Source organism: Hemitrygon akajei, chromosome 11 (assembly GCF_048418815.1).
Source record: "Hemitrygon akajei chromosome 11, sHemAka1.3, whole genome shotgun sequence".
Taxonomy (NCBI): domain Eukaryota; kingdom Metazoa; phylum Chordata; class Chondrichthyes; order Myliobatiformes; family Dasyatidae; genus Hemitrygon; species Hemitrygon akajei.
This window is the reverse complement of record NC_133134.1, coordinates 153,758,436-153,786,386: the sequence shown is the minus strand read 5'-3', so window position 1 is coordinate 153,786,386 and position 27,951 is coordinate 153,758,436. Positions and strand designations below refer to the sequence as shown.

The following is a 27,951-nucleotide window of genomic DNA, read 5'->3' as shown; positions in this document are numbered from 1 at the left end:
GATCCCCTTGAAAACTCCTTCCTCTCACCCTAAACCTGTGACCTCTTATTTTGATATCACTACCAGGGGTTTAAAAGTAAGACTATCCACACTATCTATGTTTCACACAACTTGACTTCCTTCTATCAGGTCACCTTTCGCCTTCTATGCGCCAAAGAAAACAAAAAGTTTATTCAACCTCTATCCCAGGCAAAATCCTGGCGAACCCCTTTCTGCTCCCACTCCAAAGCCCTGCACATCCTTCCTGTAATACTGGAACCAGAACTGCACTTAATACTTGAAGTCCAACCTAACCAGTGGTTTGTAAAGTTGCAACATGATATCTTAACTTGCATATTCTGTATCCTGACCTATAAAGGCAAGCATGTCATATACCTTCTTCAACACTGATGCCACTTCCAAGGAACTTCCAAGGTATTTAAGTTTATCAACCCTCACAAGCATAGAGATTAATTTTACTTGTCACATGTACATCAAAATAGTGAAATGCATCATTTGCATCAACAAGCAACACAGTCTAAGGATTGTGCTGGAGTTGGCCTGCAAGTGTTGCCATGCTGCCAGCACCAACATAGCACGCCCACAACTTACTAATCATAATACACACATTTTTGGAATATGGGAAGAAACCGAAGCACCCGGAGGAAACCCATACAGTCACAGGGAGAACATACAAAACCCTTACAGACAGCAGCTGGGATTGCTGGCACTGTAAAGTGTCACACTGACTGCTACTCTACTGCGCTGCCCGCCTTTAGTGCCCTACCATTTAATGTACATGTCTTTGACTTCCCAAAAAGCATTATTTTGCATTGATCTGAGCTCCCTGTATAATGTTCCATCTGTCCTACATCCTGCTATAGCCTTAGAGAATTATTGTTATCTATAATATCACCAATTTTCAAGTCACCCACAAATTTATCTCTTGTATTAATATCCAAGTTGGTAATATACATCATAAAGGACCAAAGTACCAGCACCAATCTCTGGGGTCACAGACTTCCAATCAAAAAAGCAACTCCCTCAGCCACTACCCTTTGCCTATCAGCAGGCCACGTTGGGATGCATTGGTCAGTTTCCTTGGATCACATGTACTTTGACCTCTGAATCTGCCTACCATGGAGCATTGTAAGAAATAATTTAATGAAGTCCATCTAGACAACATATACCTTTCTGCCTTCATCAATCATCTTAGTTACCTCCTCAGAAAAGACAGGATTTCCCTTACATAAACTCATGCTGACTATATCTGATCAGCCTCTGCTGATCCAACTTTGCATAAACATTAAGTTGTGCATATGAAAGAAAAACTACCAGATTTTGTTTTGATATATCTACTTTTAAAACTATACTGTCATTCAATATTGTTTTTTCTTAACTCTACATTCATTCACCAGGCTCTTTAATGTCACACCTCTTGCTTTTAGGAATCACTCCACTATCTTATTTGCAACAGTTCACTCACACTGACAAATTCTGAATCTAAAAGGGAAGAATTTTATTCTTGCCTTCTTCATACAGGGATAAAGTTTTAAGGTAGTTAATAGCCTTACATACTTCTTTAAAAAATATCAGTATCAGGCTTAATATCACTGGTATATGTCTTGATATTTAACTTTGCAGCAGCAGTACAATGCAATACATGATAATAGAGAGAAAAAGAAAACTGAATTACAGTGTGTATATATTAAATACATAGTGCAGAAAAAAATAAAATTTATAAAAGCAGTGAGGTAGTGTTCATGGGTTCAATGTCCATTCAGAAATCAGATGACAGGTGAAGAAGCTGATGCTGAAATGTTGAATGTGTGCTTTCAGGCTTCTGTGCCTCCTTCCTTATGGTAGCAATGAGAAGAGGACATGTCCTGGATGGTGGAGGTCTTTTACCGTGAACGCCGCCTTCCTGAAGCACCGCTCCTTGAAGATGCCCTGGATACCACAAAGGCTAATCTCAATGAAGAAGCTAATTTTCCAAATCTACAGCTTGCTTTGATCCTTCGCAATAGCACCCCCACTCCATACCAGATGGTGATGCAGCCAGATAAAATGCTCTCCATTGTACATCTGTAGAAATTTGCAAGTGGTTTTGGTGACATACCAAATCTCTTTAAACTCCTAATGAAAGAAAGCCTCTGTCTTTCCTTCTAGCTGTATTGATATGTTGGGTCCAGGGGTCCTCGGAGATACTGACACCCAGGAACTTGAAATTGCTTACTCTCTCCACCTCTGATCACTCTAGGAGGGGGTGTGTGATCCCCCACCTTGCCCCTTCTGATAATATTAAGTGGTTATTGGCTTGGAGACCGCAGCAGATATTACCAAAAGGGGCCAATTGGATTTGGAACACAAATACTTGCAAATTAATCTCTAGTCTATTTCTCAGGAAAACAGTTAACATTCAGTTCAGAACTAGTGGTTCACCCATAAATTTATGTAGGCTGACATTCTCCAGGTCATGACCACAAAAAGAAAATCCACAGTTTAATAATGAGATTCAAGATGCACAATATTTCAATGCAGCTTCATTTGTTCTATAAACAAATAGCTTTTAGCTGAAATAATTATTTAATTGACTTAATCTGTTCACCTATTAACTCTTTACAAAGGATTTCCCAGTTGCAGAATGGCATATCCAAACAAATAATGGCTTAAATGCTCTACAGTCTATTACGCACCCAAATTTAATATTGTTTTTGTTGTGAAATTTGGAAGTTATTTCCTCTGTAGGCAAATGCTTTGTTAGAACATATATACTTGCAATTAATAATCTGGGTTGGAAAGAAGTGAAAAAATGTTTGTTATTTTTAAGATAGGGTGTCGGGTACCAGTGATATAACCGTCATTTTATATTCAGTTATTTTGAAAATTCTTGCTTTATTTTAAACAAAATATGGATTTAATTCAGCACAACTTCACAACAAAAAACACAAAACCACAACAATGGTTATTTTGATTTTCATTAGAGAATAAAACTGGCATTTTCTCTTCATGAATCATGATGGCTCAAAGCAGATTCTTGAACAAAATAAATTTGAAAGGAAAGTTATTTTAGAGTAATCTTAGGGATGGGATTTATGAGCAATTGGAAAGCTAGGACCTAATTAGGGACAGACAGCATGGATTTCTGTGGGGTGAGTTGTGTCTTACTAACTTGAGGTGACAAAGGTGATTGATGAAGGTAGAACTGTGGATATTGTCTGCATAGATTTTAGTAAGGTGTTTGTCGAGGTTGCTCATGGGATCCATGGTGAATTGGCCATTTAGATTCAGAATTACTTTGCCCATAGAAGACAGACGACAGTTGTCAATGGGATTTATTCTGGATGGAATATGAAAATCTATATATCCATTTATACATATATACACACACACACACACACACATATATATATATACACATATATATAAATAAAAAGATGAAAATGCTCTGGATAGTGCAGAAAATTGGAAAAGTATAGAGTGAAATATAGATCAGTTGCAGAGAAATGGGAAATTCAAGTTTAATTCTAGCAAAATATTAAGTGTAGCACTTTGGGAGATGAAACATAAGGAAATTTTGCACTGTTAATGGCAAGAATTTTATTGTTGATGAGCAGAGACATCCAAGGGTCTAAGTTCATAGTTCTCTGGAATTGGCAACACAAGTTGATAGAGTGATTAAGAAAGCATATAGCATACTTGCCTTTATAAGTCAAGGAACTGAGTTGAAGGTCAGGAAGTTATGTTGTAGCTTTACAAAATGAGTTAGGACATATCTGGTGTGTTACATTTATTTCTGTTCACCACCATTATAGGATGGACATGGAGGATTTTGAGAGTGCAAAAAAGGTTTACCATGATGCTGCCTGGATTACAGGTCATGTACTAAAAGGCAAGGTCAAACTTGGACAAACTTTGGTTGTTTTATCTGGAGCGACAGAGACCAATGGGAGATATAATAAAGGTTTATAAGATTATGAGAGGCATAAATAGATTAGACAGCCAGCACCTTTTTCCCAGGGTTGAAATGTCTAATACCAGAGAGCATGCATTTAAGGTGAGAGGGGATGTTCAAAGAAGATGGATGGTCCAAGTTTTCTTTTCAAAAAACACAGAATTTATGGGGTCTGAAATGTACTGCCTGGAGTAGTAGTGAAGCAAATATGATAGTGTTATTCAAAAGGTTCTTAGATAGGCATAACAATGTACAGAAATGGAAGGATATGAGAATTGTGTAGGTAGAAGGGATACATTCAGTTGGACATTTGATTACTAATGCAATTAGTCTGGCTAAAGGGCCTTTTTCTGTGCTGTAGTCTTCTATGTTCTATAATTGACAAAATAATTCAAAATCATTAACCCTACAATAAACAGCTTGATATCTTATCCACCACACATAATTATTTATTCACTAAAGTGTGAACTCCAGGTTATAAAAACACTTTTCACTTTCTTGAAGCCCATTAAGATTATAGCAGCAGAAATAAATTTGGAAGTGACAATGTGAATTTTATGATGATATTTAATATGAAAAGTAAAGTTTGTACATTCAAACAAAATACTTTATGGATTTTACAAACTTATGCAAGATTACAAGTTCAATGTACAAGTTTTGGCTACACAGCTATATTCATCAGTTAACTGAAATGTGCATTTTATCCATGAGTGTCTGAACCGATCATCATGAATACTGAAATTTAGTGCAATTCACTCTACATCCAAACCTGATATGATACTTTTCCTCTTAACCAAGATTCACAGGATCTGAATATTGGAAACAATAGTTACGAGTTTCAAGCAACTTCAGTCAACAAAAATCTTTACCCCAAAACACAATTTGATCTTCTCCATGCACTAAACCTCTGAAAATGCAGCAAGCATTTCCACCACAAGGTCTTTCACTCCTTCAATTGAGGGGACCGGTGAATTAACCTTCTTAAATTTAGTTGTTAGTCTCCAATTTGTGGCTCCTTCACAATGTAAAATTTACTAATGGTCCACAAGAGAACAATGTAAAATTTACCAATGGTCCACAAGAGACCTAATCCAAGGACAGACAATTGCCAAGGCTGCATCACTGCCACAATATTTTTCTCAGCTTTTTTTTGCTACAATGCTATATTTCACCTCCAAATCTCCAATTCATGTGGAGTTAATTTACAGGACAACTGGGAAACTGTTCAAGTTCCAGAATCAGAATTAATATCACCAGCATTTAACATGAAAATTGTTATTTTGCAGCAGCAGTATACTGTAATACATATTGAAACTATAATTTACAATAAGTAGAGAACAGTGGAAAAGAAGCTCTTCCTAAAATGTTGAGTGTTTTTTAAAATAATTTTTTTTATTGAATTTTCAAATGGTTACAGAAGGAAAAAAAATTATCAACCCTTCCCCCCTCCCCCGTAACATATCCCTGTAGAAAGAGAAAAAAAAGAGAAAAAAAAAAGAAAGAAAGAATGAATGCCTGGATATCGGAAGATCCCCACATGCTCCATGGAGTTCATAATAGCTTTAGAATATATATTTATTCCTTTCCCCAAATAACCAATAATTTTATCTTCGGAGCACCTATATATTTAATCCCATCTTTTGTAAATAAGGGCGCCAAATTTTCAGAAATATTTCATATTTATCTCTTAAATTGTAAGTGATTTTTTCAAATGGAATGCAGCTAAAAGCTATATCTATTTTCATTTTCTTAATGTATGTTAAAATTCTTTTTCTTTTCACCGGTCCATTCTTTCGTAGTACCTCGGGGAATCTTTTTTAAATTCTCCGTGTTGCTATGTGTCACCCCCCCCACCGATTGTCCAGGCAAAGAAAGAAAGATTAAAGAAAAATAGATTATAAAGGGAAAAAAATAAAATAACCCCCCTACTAATGTTGTGAATAAAAAAAACACACTACTCCCTTCCGTTGTACAGGTCATGGCAATCGTCATGATTACACACGTGAATCCCGTAGCAATCGATCCGAAGATCCCCCAGCTCCCCCGTAACATAAAAAAGTATAAGAGAAGAAAAAATATCACTACTCTCAATTAATTTCTCAAATTTTTACCTTTCTCCCCCTGTATCATATAAGAATATATTTAAATATTCTTCTGTCCTTAAACATCCATCAACTCCATTCACTGTCCCTGTCTTCATCTTTAATCCGTTTCACTTTTAAATCTTTGGCTGTGGTTAGCGAATATTTGGGAGTTCTTGTGCAAATTCTTCCGCATCCCGATAATCAGTAAAAGATCTTCTTTTTCCATCATCCAAAAAAATTATCAGGGTTGCCGGGTGGCGCAAAATAAATTTATAACCCTTTTCCCATAAAACTTTTTTCGCTGGATTAAATTCCTTCTTTCTCTTCAAAAGGTCATAACTTATATCAGGATAGAAAAGAACTGTTTTCCCTTCTATCATCAATGGCCCGTTTCTCTTTCTGGCACGTTGGGCAGCCGCCTTCAAGATCTTTTCTTTATCCTGATATCTTAAGCATTTTATCAAGATTGATCGTGGGTTTTGATCAACGAGGTCTTGATCTTCAGGCTCTCTGAGCCCTTTCAATTTCAATTAACTGGGTTCCTTCTTCCATTTCCAAAATTTCCAAAATCCATTTTTGAGAAAAATTTATTGGATCCTCTCCCTCTATACCTTCTTTAAGTCCAACAATCTTAATATTATTTCGTCTGCTAAAATTTTCAAGTACATCCACTTTTTCCAAGAACCATTTTCCTTCTGATGTCCAGGCAGAAAAATTATCTTCCATTTTATTCACTCTATCAATGGTGTATCCCATTGTTTCTTCCAAGTTTTTAATTTTCTTGTCCATTTTGTCCTGTCTTTTCATCATTTTATCAAACATAATCTTCATATTTTAATATCTTTTTTATTACTTTTAATGCTTTTAATTCATGCATTATTTGCACCAAAGATTTTTTTGTCTCCAATATCACCTCCAACCTCTTCCTGTTGCTCTTCTTTGTTTGTCTCTTCATCTTCGTCTGATTTATCCAGAGAATCTGATTCCACCTCATATTCACTTTCACTATCGGTTCTGATCATAGCTGGGATTTGTAGTTTGGGTTGCTCGTGTTTGCGCATGCCCCTTCCTTCACGCATGCGCAATTCCTGTGCTCTTTTTTTTGGAAACGGTTGACGTTGCCGCAGTTTCCTGTTCTGTATCGCTAAAGGTAAAATGCACTTGAGCCCGAGGCTCTTTCATGGCGGCCGGCCTTGTTTCTTTTCCAACTTGTGTTGTCTTCAAAGTAGTAGTTTTCTTCTGCTTCTGTTTAGGAGACATATCTTAAGACAATACTGAGTAGTTTATGTAATTTTTAAAAAGTATTTACTAACTTTTCTTCACTTAAACATTATTTTACTGGTTTTTTACGGGAGAGCTGGATTTCCACGTCTCGATCCTACGTCATCACGTGATGTCCCCCCATGTTGTGAGTGTTTTGAGTCTCCTGTATCTCCTCCCGAATGGTAACAATGGGAAGAGGACACGTCCTGGGTGATAGGAGTCCTTAATGACAGATACCGCCGTTTTGAGGCATTGCGTTTTGAAGATGTCCTTGATGCTGGGTAGGCTGACGGAGCTGTCTGAATTTACAACTTTCTGCAGCTTTTCTCAATCCTGTACAGTGGTTCCTCCACACCAGAAAATGGTGCAACCAGTTAGAATGCTCTCCACAGTACATCAGTAGAAATTTGGGAGTTTTTGGTGACATACCAAATCTCCTCAAAGTCCTAATGAAATATAACCACCATTGTGCCTTCTTTGCAATTGCATCAATACATTAGGCCCAGTATAAATCTTCAGAGATGTTGACACTTTGAACTTGAAACTGCTCACCCTTTTCCATTGTTGATCCCTCAGTGAGGACTGGTGTGTGTTCCCACAACTTTCCTTTCCTTAAGTCCACAATCAATTCCATTGCTATATTCACTCTAAAACCCCTGTTCAATCACTGAGCTGCAGGATACAGACAACTTCTGTCATCATTGACTGGACTGATGCTTAGAAAAAACCTCTGCTAAATTGCTCTTGCTCTACAACACTCTTCCGTGATCAGGAGTCCACCATGAGACCCCTGAAACATGAACCACTTCCTACATCTCAGGAGATAATTATCAATTAAAGTGCACATCAATAACTCACTATTACTATCAATGCACTTGCACAGCCTTTGACCATCTGAGGAGAGACATGATCAAGACCTCGTGTCCAGCCAAAAGCTTGTAGTCTTCTGGGCAGCAAAGATCCCTGACCTCCAACAAGCTTCTCAGCTATTGACCAACATCTCAAAGCTACCAATGCTGTAAATGCAAGATCTTCCCTATGTATTTGTGAGATAAAAATAACAAATGTCCTCTTGCAGGAAACATCAAGGCTCTAAATTATGCCCAGCCAACTCTACCTCACAATCCGTGTTATTTACACACCTGAAAGAGATGCATTAGTCCAAGCTATATCACAATTATTACAAGGTTAATAGAGGAAAAGATTCAAAGATATTCTCAAAGACTACTTGAAGAAATACAACATCCCAACTTGCTTATAGGAATCCTTGTCCCATGAAGCTATTGGGAACCTCAAGTGCATTAATCAGAAGCACAAAGCAGCTCAGTACAAACTATAGACAGTAGGTGCAGGAGTAGGCCATTCAGCCCTTCTAGCCAGCACCGCCATTTACTGTGATCATGGCTGATCATACATAATCAGTACCCCGTTCCTGCCCTCTCCCCAAAACCTTGACCCCGCTATCTATAAGAGCTCTATCTAACTCTCTCTTAAAAGCATCCAGAGACTTGGCCTCCACTGCCTTCTGGGGCAGAGTGCATCACCTTTCAAATTATCTGCCTACTTACCCTGTCCCTGTCCCACCTGTGGCCGAGTTTCCATGTCCCACAACCATCTTAATAGCATTTCAAAAGGGGAATCATGTCCTCTTCAGGCACGTCTAAGATGAGAGGGCATCAGAGAATCATTTTACCTTTCATTGTATTCCTTGTCCCTACTTGAAACTTTCTTGAAGTGAAATTAAAAGCTTATCAACTTTTCTCATTGCTGCCCTCATTTACACAATACCTCTTCACTATCACTAGTCACACTCAACTATCTTTCCAAGTTGACTCATAACTTTTTCAAATCTGACGTGAATTTGACCTTGTCATATAAAAACACAATCTCTGCAGAAATCACTGCACAGGTAGCAGAACCAGCACCTGTCATTTATTTTCTCTTTCCCAACTTCAGAACTGCAGAGGAAACTACAACAGAAAATTTATCAAGTTACTGAGATCTCTCCTTTTTTCAATTTGTACTGTCTACCAACATAACCCCGCCATATTACCATTCTACTCAAGTCCTGAACTCAACTGTAAAATTTTAAGTTTGACTTTAATTTTTCAACTTAAATTTCACAACTTTTCAGTTTATATTAAATACTTAGGTTTTGGAACTATTTTTAAAGACATACATACCAAATGAAAACTAACATAAGAGCAACCATTCTAACAGAACTCTAAGAAATTAACATAGTTCATGCATGGAATATTACCAACCATAATTCAATCTAAACTGTGTACTGAAAATGTAATGCATGCAAAGTCAGGAATTGACCCTCAGTTTATTTGACAGCATGCAGAATATTAACTGACAATACTTCAACTTTAAAAAAGTTGTAAAAACTTTAATTTTTTTTGCATTATATATGATTTTTTTTGATAGCATGCCAACAGTCCCTCAAATGCAACAATTAACTGTTCTCTGCCTAACAATGGGAACACTTTGATTTAAGGAAAGTTTGATCTCAAATGTTGCGAAATAATTTCTAGATACAAAATTGCATGCAAATAAAATTAAGTGCAAGACTGTCTTTGGTATTCTGCATTCAAGAAACTAGCATTTTGCCTATAAATGTTAATTTTTGGCTTTTTTTCTATTGAGGGAAATCTAGCACATTTAGATACTTCTGTAAAACAAAATGAGAAAAAAAATAGGTTTATTATAGAAAATATAAATTCTTAAGAATCCAAAATTCTAAAATGTTAGTCAATGGTTCAATCATATACTGAGAACATACAACCTTAATTTAGTTCATTTAAAAGATGTTAGACTAGAAATACTATATCATTTGTTGTTATTTTTGTTGCATTCTCTTCATTTAAATTTTTTCTTTCCTTTCTATTTATCCTAGTGTGGTACAGTGACCCTAATCAAAGATCTCACTTATAATCTATGTTACACTGCACCATAGACCAGTAGTGTGGTTTATATCGAGGGAATGCCATTTTTTTTGTGGAATGCATAGAGGGATGTTCCATACTAGAGATGCCACTGATACAGTTCAGAAAAGAGGGAATCCTGTCAGAATGATTCCCTTGCCAGTAGAAAATAACCACTTTTAACCAAAAGTAAAAGTGTTTAATTTTCTTAAACTGCAGAAATTGTCTTTCTCTTAACAGCATAAAACTTTCAATGTTATCTGTGCTAATGTGATTTTCATACAAAATAATTCATAATTTTAAATTGTTTCTAACAAATTTACTGTAACATTGTAATTCAAAACACCCTAAATCTAACCTAATGTTTAGAACAACTAAATTTAGATTACAACACTATTTCACTGGGTAGATAGCTTCTGTTTACGTGGACATAGGAAGAACATTTCATGAAATCACACCATATATTCGAGACAACAAATACAATTTATAATTTTATAGCCATTAAATCAATTCCTCATTGTTAGATTTTCAGCAGTTATTCAATACCATCTATTTGATGATGTCTAAGGGCCTGTGCAGGAGGACGGGTATGGGTCTCCTATAAATTATTCCAAAATTACATCTAGTATGAGGATGTGCGCGCGCGCGCACACACACACACACACACACACACACACACACACACACAAAACACACCCACCCCCCCCGCCCCCACCCCCCCAAAAAGGTTAAGAGCGCACAAGCACTCCTCCAGAAGCCCTCTTCATAAGTGTTATTGAAATCAGGAAACTTATTTAATTTCACAGGATGATCATTTGTTAGTAACTCTTTCTGGAAGTATTCAACTTGATTACGTTTTTTCATGGCCTTCAATTCTTTGTAAAATGTTGAGAAAGTTGTCTCTTGATGAGGAGAATGCTAATAATATTTAAACTGGAATATCTACACATCCAGCTACTCTGATTTAAAAGAGGGAAAGAAAAATATCAGGGATACAAGTCATTTTACCAACTGATGCCATTACTACATGTGAGCTCTGATCAGTGTTCAGCCTTACATTATCAGTAGAATGTGTTTAATATATTAACAGATTACCATTCAAATGGGGGTCAACACACTTGTCTGAGTTGGAATGTTATGAGTTCAAGATCCAGCCCAGTATAAAAATCTACACTGACACCTCTATGCAGTACTGAGGAATACTGCACCTGCAGAGTTGATGTCCTTCAAATGAACCATTAAACCCAGGCTCCCCCATTCAGTCATGCCATTAATAGCAAAAGATGCAACGTACCATATGATTACTTCAAAGAAGAGCCAGTGGGATGGATTATTTCCAATCTCCTGGTCTATATGTATTGTGTATACCTCTCAATTAGCATCATTAAATGAAAATTGTAGTCATTATCACAGCAGTTATGATTACGTTAAAATATTAGCACAAAATACTTCACCAGCAATAATCCACTTTCAAACACTGGGGCTCTAAATGACAGTTCATAAATGCACGTGTACTTATACTTTATGTAGAGTACTTATTATTTATTTGTGGATTGATTATGTGCCTTTTGATTCACATCTGGAGCAGACAATGGTGCTCAAGAATACATACTTACTAACTTGAGTTGAACTTACTGTTTAAAGTTGCATAAAATTATCTGGATCTCTAAAAGTATTCTAACTTTACCAATTGTTCCAATCCATTTGAATTGCCAAGTAAGTCTCCACTACAGTCAATCCCTAAAATCAATGTTTTAAACTAAATGAACACTGGATATACAAATGATTTGTACAGCTCACTTGAAATCAGCATTATTTTAACTGCAAAGTGCTAAAGCATTGCTCAGGCTAACTGTTTTATAGTTAACTATTGTATATAACTAATGTGATAAACTTTACAGTCCTATAGCACAAGGGTTATGCATTTTGTAAAACAGAATCTTTAACTTATAAAATATCAGATCCTACTGGAATAACATTTTAAAATTAAAAAAAATTATTAACAATATTTAATAGCTTAATCCAATATTTCACTTATTTAAAGCTCAATGCTCAAGTTTTCCTACTTTGGCTTACTCAGATTGCAAATTACTTCTTGACATCATGCTGCCAGCTATAAAACGAAATAAGTAATTTTCCAAAAGTATTACCAAAATAATTTTGTTCTCACCTGGAGGAATTTGAATATTTTGAATGTTTGGCTGATGCTGTGTGGGCTGAGGGAGTCGGGGAGCTATAATTTGTGGTGTTATAGTTGTCCTTGGGCCAGTGCTCACTGCTGCTGTCCTTGTTAGAGTTTGGGCAACTGTACTAATGGTTCCTTTGCCCATTCCTGCTGACTGAGAGGAAATTCCACCAGGATTGGATGCCACATTCTGAAGCCCACTTTGTATAGTCTGACCTATTACCATAGTACTTGTATTTGACTGATTGTTTACACTGGAGGAAGCACTACCAGTTGTCGATGTCAATATTCCCGAACTGAGAGTCTGCTGTGGTGGCTGTATAATAGTTTTGGGCTGTAAATCGGATTTAATAACCTGTCCACCAGCAGTCAAAGACACGTTGCTTGACAAACTAGAAGGCTGACTATTTAAAGTCAGAAGTGAAGTCTGATGGGGAGCCCCAGTGGCAGCAGGAGCCGGCAAGTTAGTTACACTAACCGTTGAGTTCAAAATAGTACTACTACCGTTCGGCGTCGATGCAACTGACAAAGCTGGGCCACCGTGAGGTGGTGGTCTCACTAATGTCACGGTGGGTCCTGCAGTCTGTGAGGAAACGACAGTTGAAGGAACATTCTGCGTACTGACAAAAGTCGTCTGGATAACAGTATAAGCAGAACTGGAGGCCGGCATGGATGCCGCTGGAGACCCTGCATTAATCGTGTTTTTAACAACAGATCCAGGTCCATTATTGACCATCGTGACGGCTGGCAAGGTAGTTGCTGCTGCTGAATAAGTGAAAGTGGCGGCATTTCCTGCATTGTGAGAGTTTATCACCATTCCATTATTCCCATTAAGAGTTTGTACATTGGAGGTGACAGTTTTCACATGGTTGGACACTGGGGTTGCCATCGCACTTATTACCACGGATTTCCCTTGACCGATGTTGCCCGAAGCTGATGTTTCTGCTGATGATCCTGTCACTGCTGCCGCCGCTGTACTCTGCTCTTGTTCCACTCCTGAAGCCTGGGACCTTGCATTATTGATAACAGCACTTTGCTGTACCCCACTCCCCGCCGTCGTGCAGGGCAAAACCCCGCCGCCAAATGCATTCTGCGAATTAATCTGCACGGTTTTCCCTTCGGAGCTCTCCTCCACTTTGATTTTGGCTGCGGTAGAAAGCTCTGCTCCTGCCAGTCCCATTTTGTTCTCTGCTGCTTGCAGCTCAACATTATTGCTCACCATCCCGGGTGTGTTTTCCACGTGATTATTCACCACCTGCGCCCTTATTCGGGCCTGTTCCGCCGCGTTGTGGCCCGTAGCCGCCAACTGGGACTCCAGGGACCCCACTAAGTCACTCACCACTTTCTCGTCCACGTCTGAGAGGAACATATCGTCCAACAGATCTGAAGCCCCCGCCGCCATCTTAAGGCAGAACTCTTGTTTGACTCGGATCGCGCATGCGCACCGAGCCGTGTTGTTGGGAGTTACGTCAGAACAGGGTGCGCGGAGGCCCGCTGCGATTGGTCCGCTCGCGGTTTAAAGCGCCGGCGAATGAAGGAGCGTGTTATTAGGCTGTGGAATGACTGTGCTGAGCGGGCTGGAGACGCGCTGGGGAGGAACAACACGAAAGGAAATGGTTTAATCCTGCTCTTTCTTGTCTGAGTGATTCATGTTTCCGACTATCTCAACAGTTTCGACGAGAATAATGTTAAATGCGACCGTTTTCTGCGGATTTTCCAGATTTATCTTTGTACAGTATTGTGTGCAAGATGGCTCCCTGGCTGCAGATGCTGAAGGGCGCCACACCTGGTGTGTGTGGAAGCATCAACTTGTCTCACATCCTGACAGCTCCATCTCAGCGAGCTTATTAAATCTACTTCATGAGGTTATTTCATAAACTAATGGATATCGGTATGCAGCAAAAGTGACAACTAGTTAAAACTTTAAGTAAATCTGATGTTTAAAAAGAAATTGTTTGATTACGTTATTCCAGGATGCAGTTTGGATTAAATTTTCTTTCACCAGAAGTTTGTACATTATTTTGCAGAATAGTGTCAGGCTTCCTCGACAGCCACGTTAACCGTTTGTGGAGTCTCGGATTTCCCTGTGGAATCTATGAATAAGTTTATTATTTGCCCTTTAAAAAATCATCGGATGTGGAAAAGAATGGCCAAATTGCTTATAGGGAAATGTAGATTAGAAGAGGAAATTCTGTTCTAAAGCTTATTTGCACGAAAGCGTTGAACAGCTTGGAACATGACAATGTCCTCAGGTTTGTATGCCACCGCAATGCATAAAGTAATGAACTTCTGTTAGCTGCTTGAAGACTTAAAATTTAAAAAAATCTTCACTTGTATTGATCTTGAAATGCTCTTCAAAGTTTTTAGTGGAAACCAAAATATCTTACTTTTTAAACTTAAGCTCATTACTGTAAAATGTGAAAACGTTTAGTTTATGATTTAATTGTTCAAATTAACTTAGCTTCAGTATAGGAGTTTTAATGTGCTGCAAGCAACAAATCGTTCACTGTAATGTAGTAATACACAATGTGCATGCAAGTGAGTCTTAACCAGTATGCATGCCAGATTGATGAAATGTGAAGACTGATGTATTTTGTGGGATCTTAAACCTGCAGTTAGAAAACGGTGGCTAGGGATCACTTGATACATGTTTCCTTTAGAGCTGTGCTTTGAATTTGTTTTATTTAATTTTCAAATGAAGTATTTCTATTGACTTGTGTAAAATGTTCAGGAAGACTAGTTGAATATTATTGCCTGCTCACTGCTATCTTACAGTGATGGTTTAATGGTTCTGCTTCTGTTGATTTGTGCTAGAGATGTGTAAATGGCATGTTTTCCTGCTATGTAAATTGAGTTGGAGAACAATGTGTATTATGCAAGAGAAGTGCTCTAGTATTTTCATGGTAAACTCTTTCAAATCAGCTGGATAACTCAGTAGTAACAGGTGACTTTGTAGTTTTTCTGCAAATTATACTTTTTTTATCCAATGTGAGATGCTTATGGTACCATACTATTTGAAGCTAAAATGATTGTGGTATATGAAATAGCCATATACTTGGAATTTAACAAATCCAAACCATGATTTCCATGGATATTTATAAACATAACTGCCCTTTTAAATATTGTTTCAAATGAGACTCAAAATGTTAAATTTAAAGATGGCTGTGGTAGAAGTTAAAGTTGGGGATGGAGTTGGCCTTCCATTAGGGATATGTTGAGAGGTGGTCTAAAACTAAATTGTCCACTGTCAATTTTCATTTAAGACCTGGTTACACCAGCTTGCTGTGATAGGCTAGTAAGGTGGGTGCTCAAACGTAGGATGGGCTAAATCTGGGGATCTTTTGTGCTGGGCTTGGTCCTACACAATCGACAGAGCTTTCTTTTGAAGTACATTCCATGTAGTAACTAGCTTTGGATACTTTGTATTCTGCAGTGGAGGTGCATTTCACGGTGCAGATGGTTGACTTCCTTGCGAAGCATTTTCAGGCTAGCTAAGATCCTTTTGTAAATAGACTCCAATTCTAAGTATATTCTATAATATAGCTTGAAGTAATTTTAAATAGCATTAAAAAAAATGGTGATCCTATTTAATGAATTTATAATTTGTGCAAGCACTAATTGAACAAAACAAACTAGAATATTTAAATTTTATAACCTGTTCATTAACATGGAACAGATGTGATATTTTAAGCAGCATTCATAATTACGGGGAAGATCTTCATGTTAAAAATAAACTATCATTTAAATATTGAGTTCATTATCAAAATTAGCCATGCATTTTTTCTGTAAGTAATTATCTTTGACTAGTTTCTAATCTTTAAACTGTGAACTTTGAAGTGCCTCATGCTGGACCAATCCAAGCTTTCAGTTCTATGTAATCCAAGTACACATTTCTGTATTGCTGAATTGAAATGCCCTTATTAAATTATATCACAATGCAAATGATCTTGATAAAATAACCATAAAGATTTAAATTTACAGTTAATGTCCCCATTTCATTTTAGTCATTCTCCTAGAATGTGCTTAAGCAAAAGAATTTTTTAAAATCCTGCATTCATTTGTAGGAAATGCAGTAAGAACATTTTAAATCAAATCAATCAATTAAATTGGTGCTTTAGATTTGAAAGAAATGATGCTAGGGTATTTAAGGTGGACCAATACTTTCCATTCCAAATTGTACATTGTGAATCAAGTTTAACCTGTAACTTATTTTAATCACTCTCTGCAAATAGTCTGCAGTAAACATTACATTTTTGATATGGTAGGAGCTAGGTGCAATGAGCATATCAATCTCGTGTATCCAAGTGGCAGAAGGGTGGAACTAAATTCAGAAATTTGCACATCTTTTTAAGCAAACTAGTGTGCTTAATTAAAACAATCTTCACTGCCTCCTGAATGTAGTTGCAAAGCATTGTTTCACAGATTCAGAAATAGTCACATGAAGGACTTGAATTCAAAAGTTGCATACTGTTCAATTGTGAGGTTGAAGTGCACTAATCTGTCTACTTTCTAACAGGTTGCTGACTAATGGGTAAATTTTAATGGCTAAATCAAGCATGTTGTGTTTTGCTAGGTAATTAAGCCATGTGCCTATCAAAAGTTGTAAAGGGCATCTTGCATCAGTGAATTTTTCACAGCTGTAAATTTATTGAAGTTTTTAATAGATGAGTGCTACTTTAGGAAGTTGTACAGGAAGCAATGATTTGTATTCTGAGCTGAGTAACATTGCTTTAACCTCCTGGAATGGTGGTAGAGGTAACCGTCTAGTATTTTGGTCTCAGTTGCCATCAATTTGGATTTTTCTGCATTGCACTAGTAGCTTTTCCAAAAGTGCTTTTCTGTGAAGGTGACTTGCTTCATCTCCAGATGTACATCCAAGTTTCCCCCTTTGAAATTCATATGAACTGCTGGGGAATGTAATTCTCATTGCAGCTGCCCATGACTGTCTAAACTTGAGTCATGGACACTTAAAGAATAGCAACTTCTAGTAGAAGCACTATGAAGCTACTCTATCTTTAATATTCATGGAATGCCAGAATTAGTAGTATTGAAAGGGCTACAATGCTATATGCAAAGTTGAGTTTCACTTTTTGATTTGGCATCCCTTATCTAGTGATTACATTTCTGTTAATAATTCAAAATCTACCTAAATGTGAGGTATATTTTAATATGGTCATTTTAATATTGATGAGTGCCATTTAGTTGACTCATGGTGACCCTATGGTTGGCCATAGGGTTTTCATGGCAAGATATGGAAGCAGATTATCAGCTTTAGTATTAAAGCTAGTAAATTGAGGTATAGAAGAGTACTTTTAGGTTGATCTACCATGCTCTTGGTGATAATAATTCAGGTTGTACTATATCTGTTCCCATGAGAACTAGGATATAGGATATTGAACATTAGACTTGCAACCTGTAGCAGAATTGTACACGTTAAATGTATTGGCCCTTGTGGCTAAAGGGATCGGGGGTATGGAGAGAAAGCGGTACAGGGTTCTGAGTTGGATGATCAGCCATGATCATACTGAATGCTGGTGCAGGCTCAAAGGGCTAAATGGCCTACTCCTGCACCTATTTTCTATGTTTCAGGGTTTGATATATCTTTTGCAAAGGAGAAGCCTAGCTCCGATAGCTGAATGGACTAACCTTAACATGCTGTTTAAGGCTTATTAATTTAACCATTCAGTTATTTGGTTACTTCCTTTTGTACGTCTCTTTATAAAATAACTAATCTTTGTCCAGCAGTTTGACCTGTTGAAGCCATTTTAATGACGACACAACCACATCAAATATTCCATTGACTAAAGAATTAATTCTACTGTTAGCGGCAACTGATACAATTCATACTTAAAATTTGCTCTGATTCCATAATTGGCTCCTAAAATATAGTCTAACAAAGTCCAGTGGTGAGTCTTCAAACTTTTTGATGTTTGTAGCTATGTGTCTGTCTTCCTGGACCTGCTCAAGTAATTTGAGGCAAATATGCAAAGCTGCTTGGATTTGATAAAAACACTTAAACTTCTGTCTATTTAAAGTTGGCCTTCCATGCTGCTGTACTGGCAAAAAACAGAAGTTATCTAACTTTATAACTCAAGTCCGTAGAAGATCAAATGGCAGCACTTGTACAGGAGTGGCTTCCAATACTATGTCAAAATCAAGTAGATGTATTGCATGTAACTACTGTACATTTATCAAAGTTTGCAATCCTTGCAGATTGTATTTACTAGATTATGGTGATCCACATGTCTACATTCTCCATAACTTTTAATGTAGCATCAAGAAGCATTATGCATCCATTGTCCATGAAGCTACTATGTCAATCGTTTGCAAAGTAGAACAAAAGTGACTCTCATGATCTAAGTTTTAAATATTTGATTCTAGAAGCTTTGATTGTTGCAGAACTTATTTTAGACATTACAATTCTGTACTAATTTGGCAAATCATTTGAACAAGTTCAATCACAGTTAAAGCTTGGAAAACTTGATGATTTTACTAAATGAAAATAAAAGCCATGGCTAATCACTTGGATCAGTCTGTAAAGACTACTACCATAACATCATGATGCATCAGTTAGGTGGGAATTGAAAATCAAACTACAGATGCTGGAAATATATTGACAGATTGGCAGCATCACTAGGTATGGAAAGAAGCCTTCATCTGAACTGGAAAGTAGTTAGTTGAAACTTACCTGATGTGATCTTTAACATAAAAGGTTAGTTTTTCAGGTTAGAGGAGCAACTCGTATCCTATCTATGTAGCCTCCAACCTGATGGCATAAACATCAAACTCTCCAGTTTAGTGATTTTTTTCCCCCCCCATGTCTTCCCTCTTCACCTCCAAATGCTGGGGGGCTTATCCCTTCACCTGCCTATCACCCCCATTCCCTTTTACCCCATGGTCCACTCTCCTCTCATAACAGATTGCTTCTCCAGCCTTGCCTTTTCCACCTACTGTCTTCCAGCTTCCTGCTTTATCTCCCCTCCCCCACCCACCTGCCTTCACTTTTTACCACCTCTTCCTCCAGCTTGTTCTGACACCTTCCCCCTTTCCACTCCTGAAGGGTCTGGCCTGAAATGTTGACATTTTTATTCCTTTCCATAGATGCTGCCTGACCTGAATTCCTCCAGCAATGTGTTGCTCTACATTTTCAGCATCTGCAGAATCTATTGTTACTATTTTTCCCCACAGGTTCTGTCTAACCTACAGGGTGTTCATGTTTTCAGAATATTGCTGACAGTAACTTTTTGATAATGTTGACCATTTTGTATCATTACCACAAATGCTAGGCTAAAGAAACCAAGTTAAGAATATTGAGTCTAATGTAAGTGTGATCACTTTCCCAATCATCTGAAATATTAAGCTGCAAGACTGAAGTCAAATCTTCCTGTCTCCATTTCATCAGTAAGTCAAAAGGGATGTCACATTAACAGTGAATGGAGTAATTATTGATTTCACACTACAATGAAGCATGAATCATTCTGTACAATTAGCTGTTAAAATTGTTAATACCTACAAAGGAACAGTATCATCCACCTGAGCAGTAGTCCTAATCCTTCAGACCTAATTCTGTTTCTGTATCTTTGTAAATTCTACACATGTAGCTTCATTGCTTCAATAGTGGAGCACGATGCAATAATTCCATTATTCCACTATTCTTGACTTCCACAAGACTGATTGGAAAATGCCATGTAATCACAACACAATTATTTGTCACTGGTGTTAATCTGGAAAAAATTACTTGTGTCTCAGATATTGTCAAGCCCTAGTTTGTGCCCCCAGCAACCTTAAATCTCTAGTTTTGCTATTAAACGACTGTAATTGAAAGACATCCTACAATCAAAGGATAGGTAATGACATCACTTTGATTATTCTAAATTGGTGCTCAACAACTTGCATCATCAGTCCCCTACTTTACTCCTTGTACCTGTGACAGTGGCCAGATTCTGCTCCAGCTACCTCTAAAAGTTTGCACTTGTTAACACCAGTAGGCTGTATCTCAAATGTTAAAGGATAGGGAGTTTAGTAATGTGGTGTCATGATGACAGCTCTTCCCTCAATATCAGCAAAATAAAAGGGCCTTCCCTTCAGGAAGGGGCTGCTGCACATAGATTTCACTACATCAACTGAGGTTAAGAGCTTCAAGTTCCAAGGAGTCTGCAGACTTGCATTTCCATCCAATTTGCTCACATCAGAAGACAAGTTTCAGCAAATTTTTGAGCTGAACGCTGCTGCTTTAATACTTTCCACCATAGTTGGGCACCTGGTCCAACCACAACTTGGTTTAAAAAAAACTCACTGAAACCAAGGAATATATGTTCCTATGAACCCTTACAATTTTAATGATAAATTATGAAAAGCATCCTATCTGATTTGGTATGGAGCCTGCTCTGCACATGACCACAGAAACTACAGGGTTGTGGACACAGCTGAACATATCATGGAAACTATCCTACCTCTAAGGGCTATCCATACTTGCTGCCTCAGTGAAGTAGCCAGTATAGTCAAGTACATTCTCTTCTTGCCTTGTCCATTGGGCAGAAGATACAAAAGCCTGAAAGCGTATACTACCAGGCAGAAGAACTTTCTGTTATCCTGCTATAAAAAGACTAGAAACACTTCCTATATTAGGACTTTGGCCTCATTGTTTACCTGCACTGCACACTATCTCACTGTCTGGGGTGGGGGTGGGGGGCTACTGCACAGGACCAAAAGAAGTTAGAGGGTTGTAAATTTAGTCGGCTCCATCTTGGGTACTAGCCTACGAAGTACCCAAACATCTTCAAGGAGCGGTGTCCCGGAAAGGCAGCGTCCACTATTAAGGACGTCCAGCACCCAGGGCATGCTCTCTTCTCACTGTTACCATCAGGAAGGAGGTACAGAAGCCTGAAGGCACACACTGTTTCAGGAGCAGCTGCTTCCCCACCACCATCTGATCCCTGAAAGGGCATTGAACCCTTGGACACTACCTCACTTGTTTAAATATATTCTGTTTTTTGCACAAGTTTAGTCTATTCAGTACACATACTGTAATTGATTTACTTATTATTTTTCTATATTTATTGCCTTGAACTGCTAAGTTAACAAATTTCACGACACAGGCCTGTGATCATAAATCTGATTCTGACTTTCTCTTAGCTGATACATTATTTATTCTAACTTGTTCTACAATACACTATCATCTGATCTGTATGAACAGTATGCACGATGAGCTTTTCACTATCTTGACACACATTAAATAGTAAACCAATTTTAATTTGGATCTGAGAATTCAAGTTAAGCAAGAAAAGTGATTTTATCATTAAGTGTTCATTGAATGTGATTTTGCTTCCCCTGAGAAGTTAGGAGATGAGCATGAAATGCTTACTCATTCTATACAGGACTGATCAACTCCCAGCTAGCAATATATCTGGATCCAGCCCCCATATTGGTGTGTCTTAAATGTTCAAGTAACGGTTGTAAATTTCTTGTAGATAGGTTTATCCATATTCCAGAATTCTTTTGTATGAGTTGATCACTAGTGCAATTTAAAATTGTATTTATCTTCAATAGTACTCAACTCTACCAATCCAATTGCTATGCCAGTTTTCAATTGAGTTCATAAGTTACTTCTAACTTTTTCCAAGCATAAAATTCTCAGTTTCTTGGATATTGTCATGTTTAGGCTGTTAAACAGAAGGATAATATAAATCGGGCATATATTGCAAATTTGACTTGATAAAGCAATTGGGAAGGGGGGAAAAAGGCTTAATTTTCTAAGGAATTAAAATGTTTCATTTGAGTTCATCTTCCAAGAAAAATCTTCTCTGAAGAGTTTTAAGTTGCATGTTTCAGTTCAATTGTCATGCTTTAGCACAATGTTACTTCAATGTACCTTGAAGAAAATTTATGAAGGAAAGTAAAGGTTAAGAATTCAACATCTGTCAACTATCATTGTTAAATTTTATGCTTCATTTAAGAATTTCCAATTCCTGACTCAATAAGATCATAGTTCAAGTATACGTTCTTGTATTGAATCACATTTTCTCCCAGTGTCCAATCTTGAGCATACTCAGTAACTAACCATCCACAGCCTAGAAAACAAAGCTGATCCTCTGAATAAAATTTATTGTGATGAATTGTTAAGATTCTGTTGTCTTGTGTTCTCCAGTATACAAATGACCTCTCAGCCTAAAGTCCTCGGAATCTGATTTGGGCAATTCCCTTCATTTTTATGGTGCACAAACTATGGCTTGTTTTGCATCCAGCTCTTGCTTGACAGTCTCCAGAAACTGCTGACCATGATGCAGGACTTCCGTCACCACCTTGGTTCAGGACCACGTGACCTGTTGGAGTCTACAGACCCTTCTAGACCCATTCATAATGTACTATTGCACATGCATCTGTCACAGCATTGGTATATAGGTGTTACTGTATAATACTGAGGTACTGAAGTTTGGACAATTTTTGGCAGATGTAAAGAATCACCAGAGTGGTGGTGACTGCACCAGCAAGGTTGATGGAACAGAGGGTGTGGTGGGAAATTTGACAATTTTGACAAAAATCCACACCTGGTTATGTATAGTCTGAAACAATTTTTGGTGTCTCTCAAGTGGTTTGGATTGTAAATCTGTCTATCCTTGTGAACCAGTAAGTGGCCTAATTTCCCCCTTTAGAGGGAGAACTACTAAGTCAGAGAAAGAATCTACCAAAGCATAGTATGGGACTGAAATATTTGAAGTTGGGCAGTATCAGCAGAGAGAAAGTTTTGGGTTAGTGTCATATCTGAACTACAGGTATAGTGAGTTGTGATGCAATTAAAATAGAACAGTGATCTGGTGGACAGTAGGAGACAGATAGAAGGAAGGTAGTTAGAGTTTGTGGTTGTGCAAGGCATAAAGTCCTAGGAACAAATGCAGAATAACTCCAATTACCAATTGTATGTGAAGATCTGAAAAATGTGAAATAAAACATTTTTAGACAATGAGTCATTAAGGCTGAATTATGCCTGCTCAAGAATGCGATGCTTCAACTTGGAAAAGTATAGGAGATTGAGAGCAAAGAAATAGATGTTAATTTGCACAAAGTATGTCCCTGTACAGAGGCCAGAAATGTACATGGTATGTATGCTCAGATGTGATCTTGCCAAAGTCTTGAATAATTTCAGTAGGGCATCTTCACCTGTGTTCTGAGCCATTTGCAATAGGAAATCATGTTGAGCTTTAATTGCTGTTTGTTAAATTTGTAATTTGCCAGCTGGCATATATAGATCCCAGCATATACATCAGTCATTCATCATCAAATATTCTATTTGGGAGGATGACATTTTGCAGATAATTAATGGTCACCTCTTTACTGCATTTGTTCTGTCCTAAACATTTTTTCCTGTCTAGGTTTGTTTTGTCAGCAGGCTTGCATGTATTATACTCCAGGAGAAAGGGCTATCAAAATAGACAAAATTTAAGATTTTTGTGTATTTGGAAATACTTCTAATTTATAACTTTTGTCGTTTCAATGTTTGTCTAAAATAAAATTTAAATCTTCACTTCTGACCAGTTCAGTGTTTTGGGGGGAAAAAAGTTTGTAGGATGTACTTTTGCTGGCCAGCAATTTTGCCTATCCCTAAAGTCAAAGCAAGAGACAGTTATGGGTCAACCATTTTGGGTTTGAAATATCCTCAAGAACAATAGCAAGCCATATGGTTTTATAAAAGTAAGAATGGTAGAATTCACCAGAGGACAATTTTCAGTCCAGTTACTGGTAACTTTAATCTATTATCAGAATTTAAATTCCCTAAGTTGGCATGGTGGGATTAAACCTGTCTCATTTCACAACTCTAGGTCTCTGAATTGAGTAATGCAATATTCTATCATGCATTGCATTGTTCATCACATTGCATTGCATTGGGCACCCATCTTCCAGCATGTGGCCTGTAGCCTTTAGCCAAGATAATTCTGGTGCTTATTTTTTGGGGACTTCAATCTGTCAGTTTTTGCTTTTGACGGTTAATTCCAAGTGCTCATCATTGAATGAAAATATTCTACCTCAAATCCCTAGTTGGAAGATTAAATACCTGCAGAGGTATTTGTGAAGAGCAAGAATTTTTGGTCAACTTTCCTCTATTAGACAATACGACAGAATTCACTAACTGCATATGTAAGAATAAATTACTCTGGCATGGTATTTATTTCAAAAGTAACAAACGTTCTGAGATTTGAAATGTTATAGAATATCAAATTACTATGTTATTAATGTGTAGTTGAATAATTGCAAGTATCATTCAATATGGAGGAATAGAATAGGTTAGACATTCTACACCATGAAAATCGCAGCCCTCTGTTTGATAGTATCTAACAATACACCTGTACTATTTTTGATTAGAAAATGTGTATTTGTTTTGTTGGGTGTTAGCTGATGTATTCAGTTGAACTTGACATTGAAGGTTACAAGTGGTACTGAAACTTATTTTTAGATAGAACATTTGAAATAGTTTTGTCATCATTGTTACTGAAATGAATTAAAATAAACCATAAAATCTGTTTACTACTTTGTCTTGCGTATTTCAAGTTTTATTTCAAACTGCTGAATAAGTAGTGTCCCTGTCAGCCCACTAACTAATTTTGTAGTGCAGTTGAGGGATGAGTATTCCTGGGTTAACAGAAACAAAACTGTTGAAATTCAAATATTAAAACTTTGTACAGTATTTTAATATGCATTGGAGTTTACAGTAATCTGCCATTAATTCAAAGCAGTTTAGTAGCATACTACAGTGACACCCTAGTTTAATTCCTGGAAATGGGTTAGAAATTCAACACTTCATGAAAATAATAGCCCTCTGTTTTAATGTATACATGTCTATTACTTGTGATCCTTTTATGGATGCATATATTAACTTTATTTTTCAGTCCAGCACGGGTAAGTAGGTGCCCAACTATGGTGGAAAGTATTAAAGCAGCAGTGTTCAGCTCAAAAATTTGCTGAAACTTGTCTTCTGATGTGAGCAAATTGGATGGAAATGTAAGTCTACAGACTCTTACACAGGACTGTGTGTGGGTGGTAGGGAGAGAAATAGTTGAGCACATTGATTCAAATCATTTGGGACCAATCTGAGAACTGGGAGAAGTCTGGGCCATTGTAGACTTGTATTGTTGGTTCTTTTTTTTAAGATCCCTGGAGATCTTTTTTTAAGATGAATGCTTCCTGCATTCAACCAAATTTACCTGTCAGAGTATGTTGCAGCAATTGTATCAAATGCAAATTGAATGCTGATTAGTTCACTTAAATGTGCCAGTTTTGTGCACAATTATGCTGCTTAATCCAGTCATGTTAGCAAAGTGTACTCTAACTGATTCAAGCTGAGTTCTGGCCCTCTGAATTCAGAGGCCTCCTCAAACCCAACATCCCCAGTTTAATAGTATAATTGATACATTCAGATAGTTGACTTCAAATGTCTCCTTAATCATAATTTTTGCAAAGAAACATTTCAACATGGGGTAACATTTCTGTATTTTCCACATGATGCCTGCAGTGTTTTGAAATTTAGGATTTTGGGAGATTTACACCCTTTCTCCATTTAACATTCCAAATAGAAAGTGATGAATACTGAATAAGGGAGCAAAGATCATGAGCTACATTTTGTTTAAGAGTGCTGGGCCTTGCCTTAGAACATTGGAGGTCTGTATTCAATGGGGCTCAGAGATGTAATATCTCAAGTGGGATTGGCCAATAATGAAGACTAGTGGCATATCCATAACACTCATTTGGAAGGTTGTCATTATAACTGATTTCCTGGCTTCACAGGAAGTCTACACTTGACAGTTAAGAATATTTCCTCTCTGCTAAATGTTTATTCACCAGGACAGAGATGAGCTCATGAAAGACCTGCACAATGCTTTGAGTTGAGGGATAAAATGTGAGGTGGTCAAAGTCAAGGTTGTGCTCAAACTAATTGTACCAGCTTGTTATAAATGGCAAACTACAACATTGTCATTGCCCTGTGAAAAGGGCAGAGCAAATTTCAGAAATTATTGCCAGGACTGATTGTTAATACCAAGTTGAATTTTGAATTGATTACAAAACATAGTCTGCATATCCTGAGATTCTTAAAGTTTGAAGAACTTATACAATAAACAATGAAAACCCATTTTCCTTGGTTTAAAATTCAAGCAGACTTTTATTTAGAGCTGGATTAAATGATAACTCACCAATTGTTTTGAATTCCCTCAAATGGTAGAGACAAATACATTTGGGGGAAAAAGTCCCCCAAAGGTTAAGGTTTAAGAGCTTAAAGTTGGAAGATGCCAGTAGGCTGGTAACTTTTTTAACATCATTTTTGTCAATTTTCCTTTTTTGTTGGACAAATGTCAAAATTTGATTTTCTTTGATCATTTACTGTGCTTTGAATATCTGGAAAAGTAATTTTGTTTGTGAACCACAAACTGAACATGTTATGAGACTAATCAATTGGACAAATTGTTCTAAATAAAATTTCGTCTGGAAGTTGTTTACTGCAAAATGTATCAGCACATTCATAGTTCAACTATTTGAATTCAAAGTTTTGCTACAGTGTAACGAGTACACATGTGAAATGCATATGAAATAGCAAAATTTGATAAAACATCTACAAATAGATGAACACAATGATCAACAGCTTCCCCATGAAAGAAACAAATTGGATCCAATATTCAAATCAACCATTTAAGATAATTCCAGTGATCAGTTGAAAATGATCCAACAACCATACTGGGAGCTTTGGAGGTGGACAAATGTGTAGAATGTGTGGTTTGGGAATAGTTAGGCAACTTAGTTTGTAGCAGGTTTGGGAATAGCTAGGCAACTTAGTTTATAGCAGGAATGAGAAGGGTAACAACCAGGTGAGAGTGGAAAATGAGGATTCTTTTTACAGGATATTTATCTCTAAGTGGTCACTGTCCTTAAAATTAAGAGGATGCCATTTTGGATGGGAATTGTTTTTAACTTTCCACAGATGGGTGGGGGGGGGGGATTGATACAGACGTAAGCAAAAGGTTTAAAGTTTACTGATTGGTAGTTAGATCAGTCATAATCTAACTAAATAGCAGAACAGGCTTGAGGGCTAGAATAACCACTGCTGACTTGTATGATGCATCCAATTATTTTTTGATAGGTTACAAAATAGACAAAGCTGCGTAACATTTCAAATTTTTAGGCATTCTGCAAGGTAATTTAGAAGGCTGTTATCAAAATTGTATGTCAGTATTTTGTAGGACAAAAGCTTGACAAGGGCACAGTACCATAGATGTTTCACTGCTTTGAGAAGAATTGAAGCTCATCTACTTTAGCTGGCAGTATTTATTGCACTTGTTTCCAGCATTAATAGATGGTTTAAAATTGAAGCATGATTAAAATTGATGTTAATGAGGTTGATACTAATCTTGAGGATGGTATAAAGACAAACAAGTAATGCATGTATTTGAATATAGGAAAAATTGATGTGATAGTTGGATTAAAATAATGGCAGTATCAGCTAGATTTGGTTGGATCATAGGATGTAATACAGAATTTGGGGAATGAGAACATTAAAACAATCGCCACAGTCAATAG

At 37.1% G+C, this 27,951-nt stretch overlaps 1 protein-coding gene across 1 annotated transcript in view; it reads right to left on the bottom strand.

The window, feature by feature from the left end:
- LOC140736150 (transcription initiation factor TFIID subunit 4-like) overlaps window positions 1–13,813 on the bottom strand; it is a 114,289-nt gene extending 100,476 nt beyond the window's left edge. The window contains exon 1 of the mRNA XM_073061978.1: window positions 12,379–13,813. Within this exon, the coding sequence (XP_072918079.1) occupies window positions 12,379–13,795 (1,417 nt within the window). The 5' untranslated portion in view covers window positions 13,796–13,813. The remainder of the gene's footprint in view (window positions 1–12,378) is intronic.
- Window positions 13,814–27,951: the final 14,138 nt, after the last annotated feature.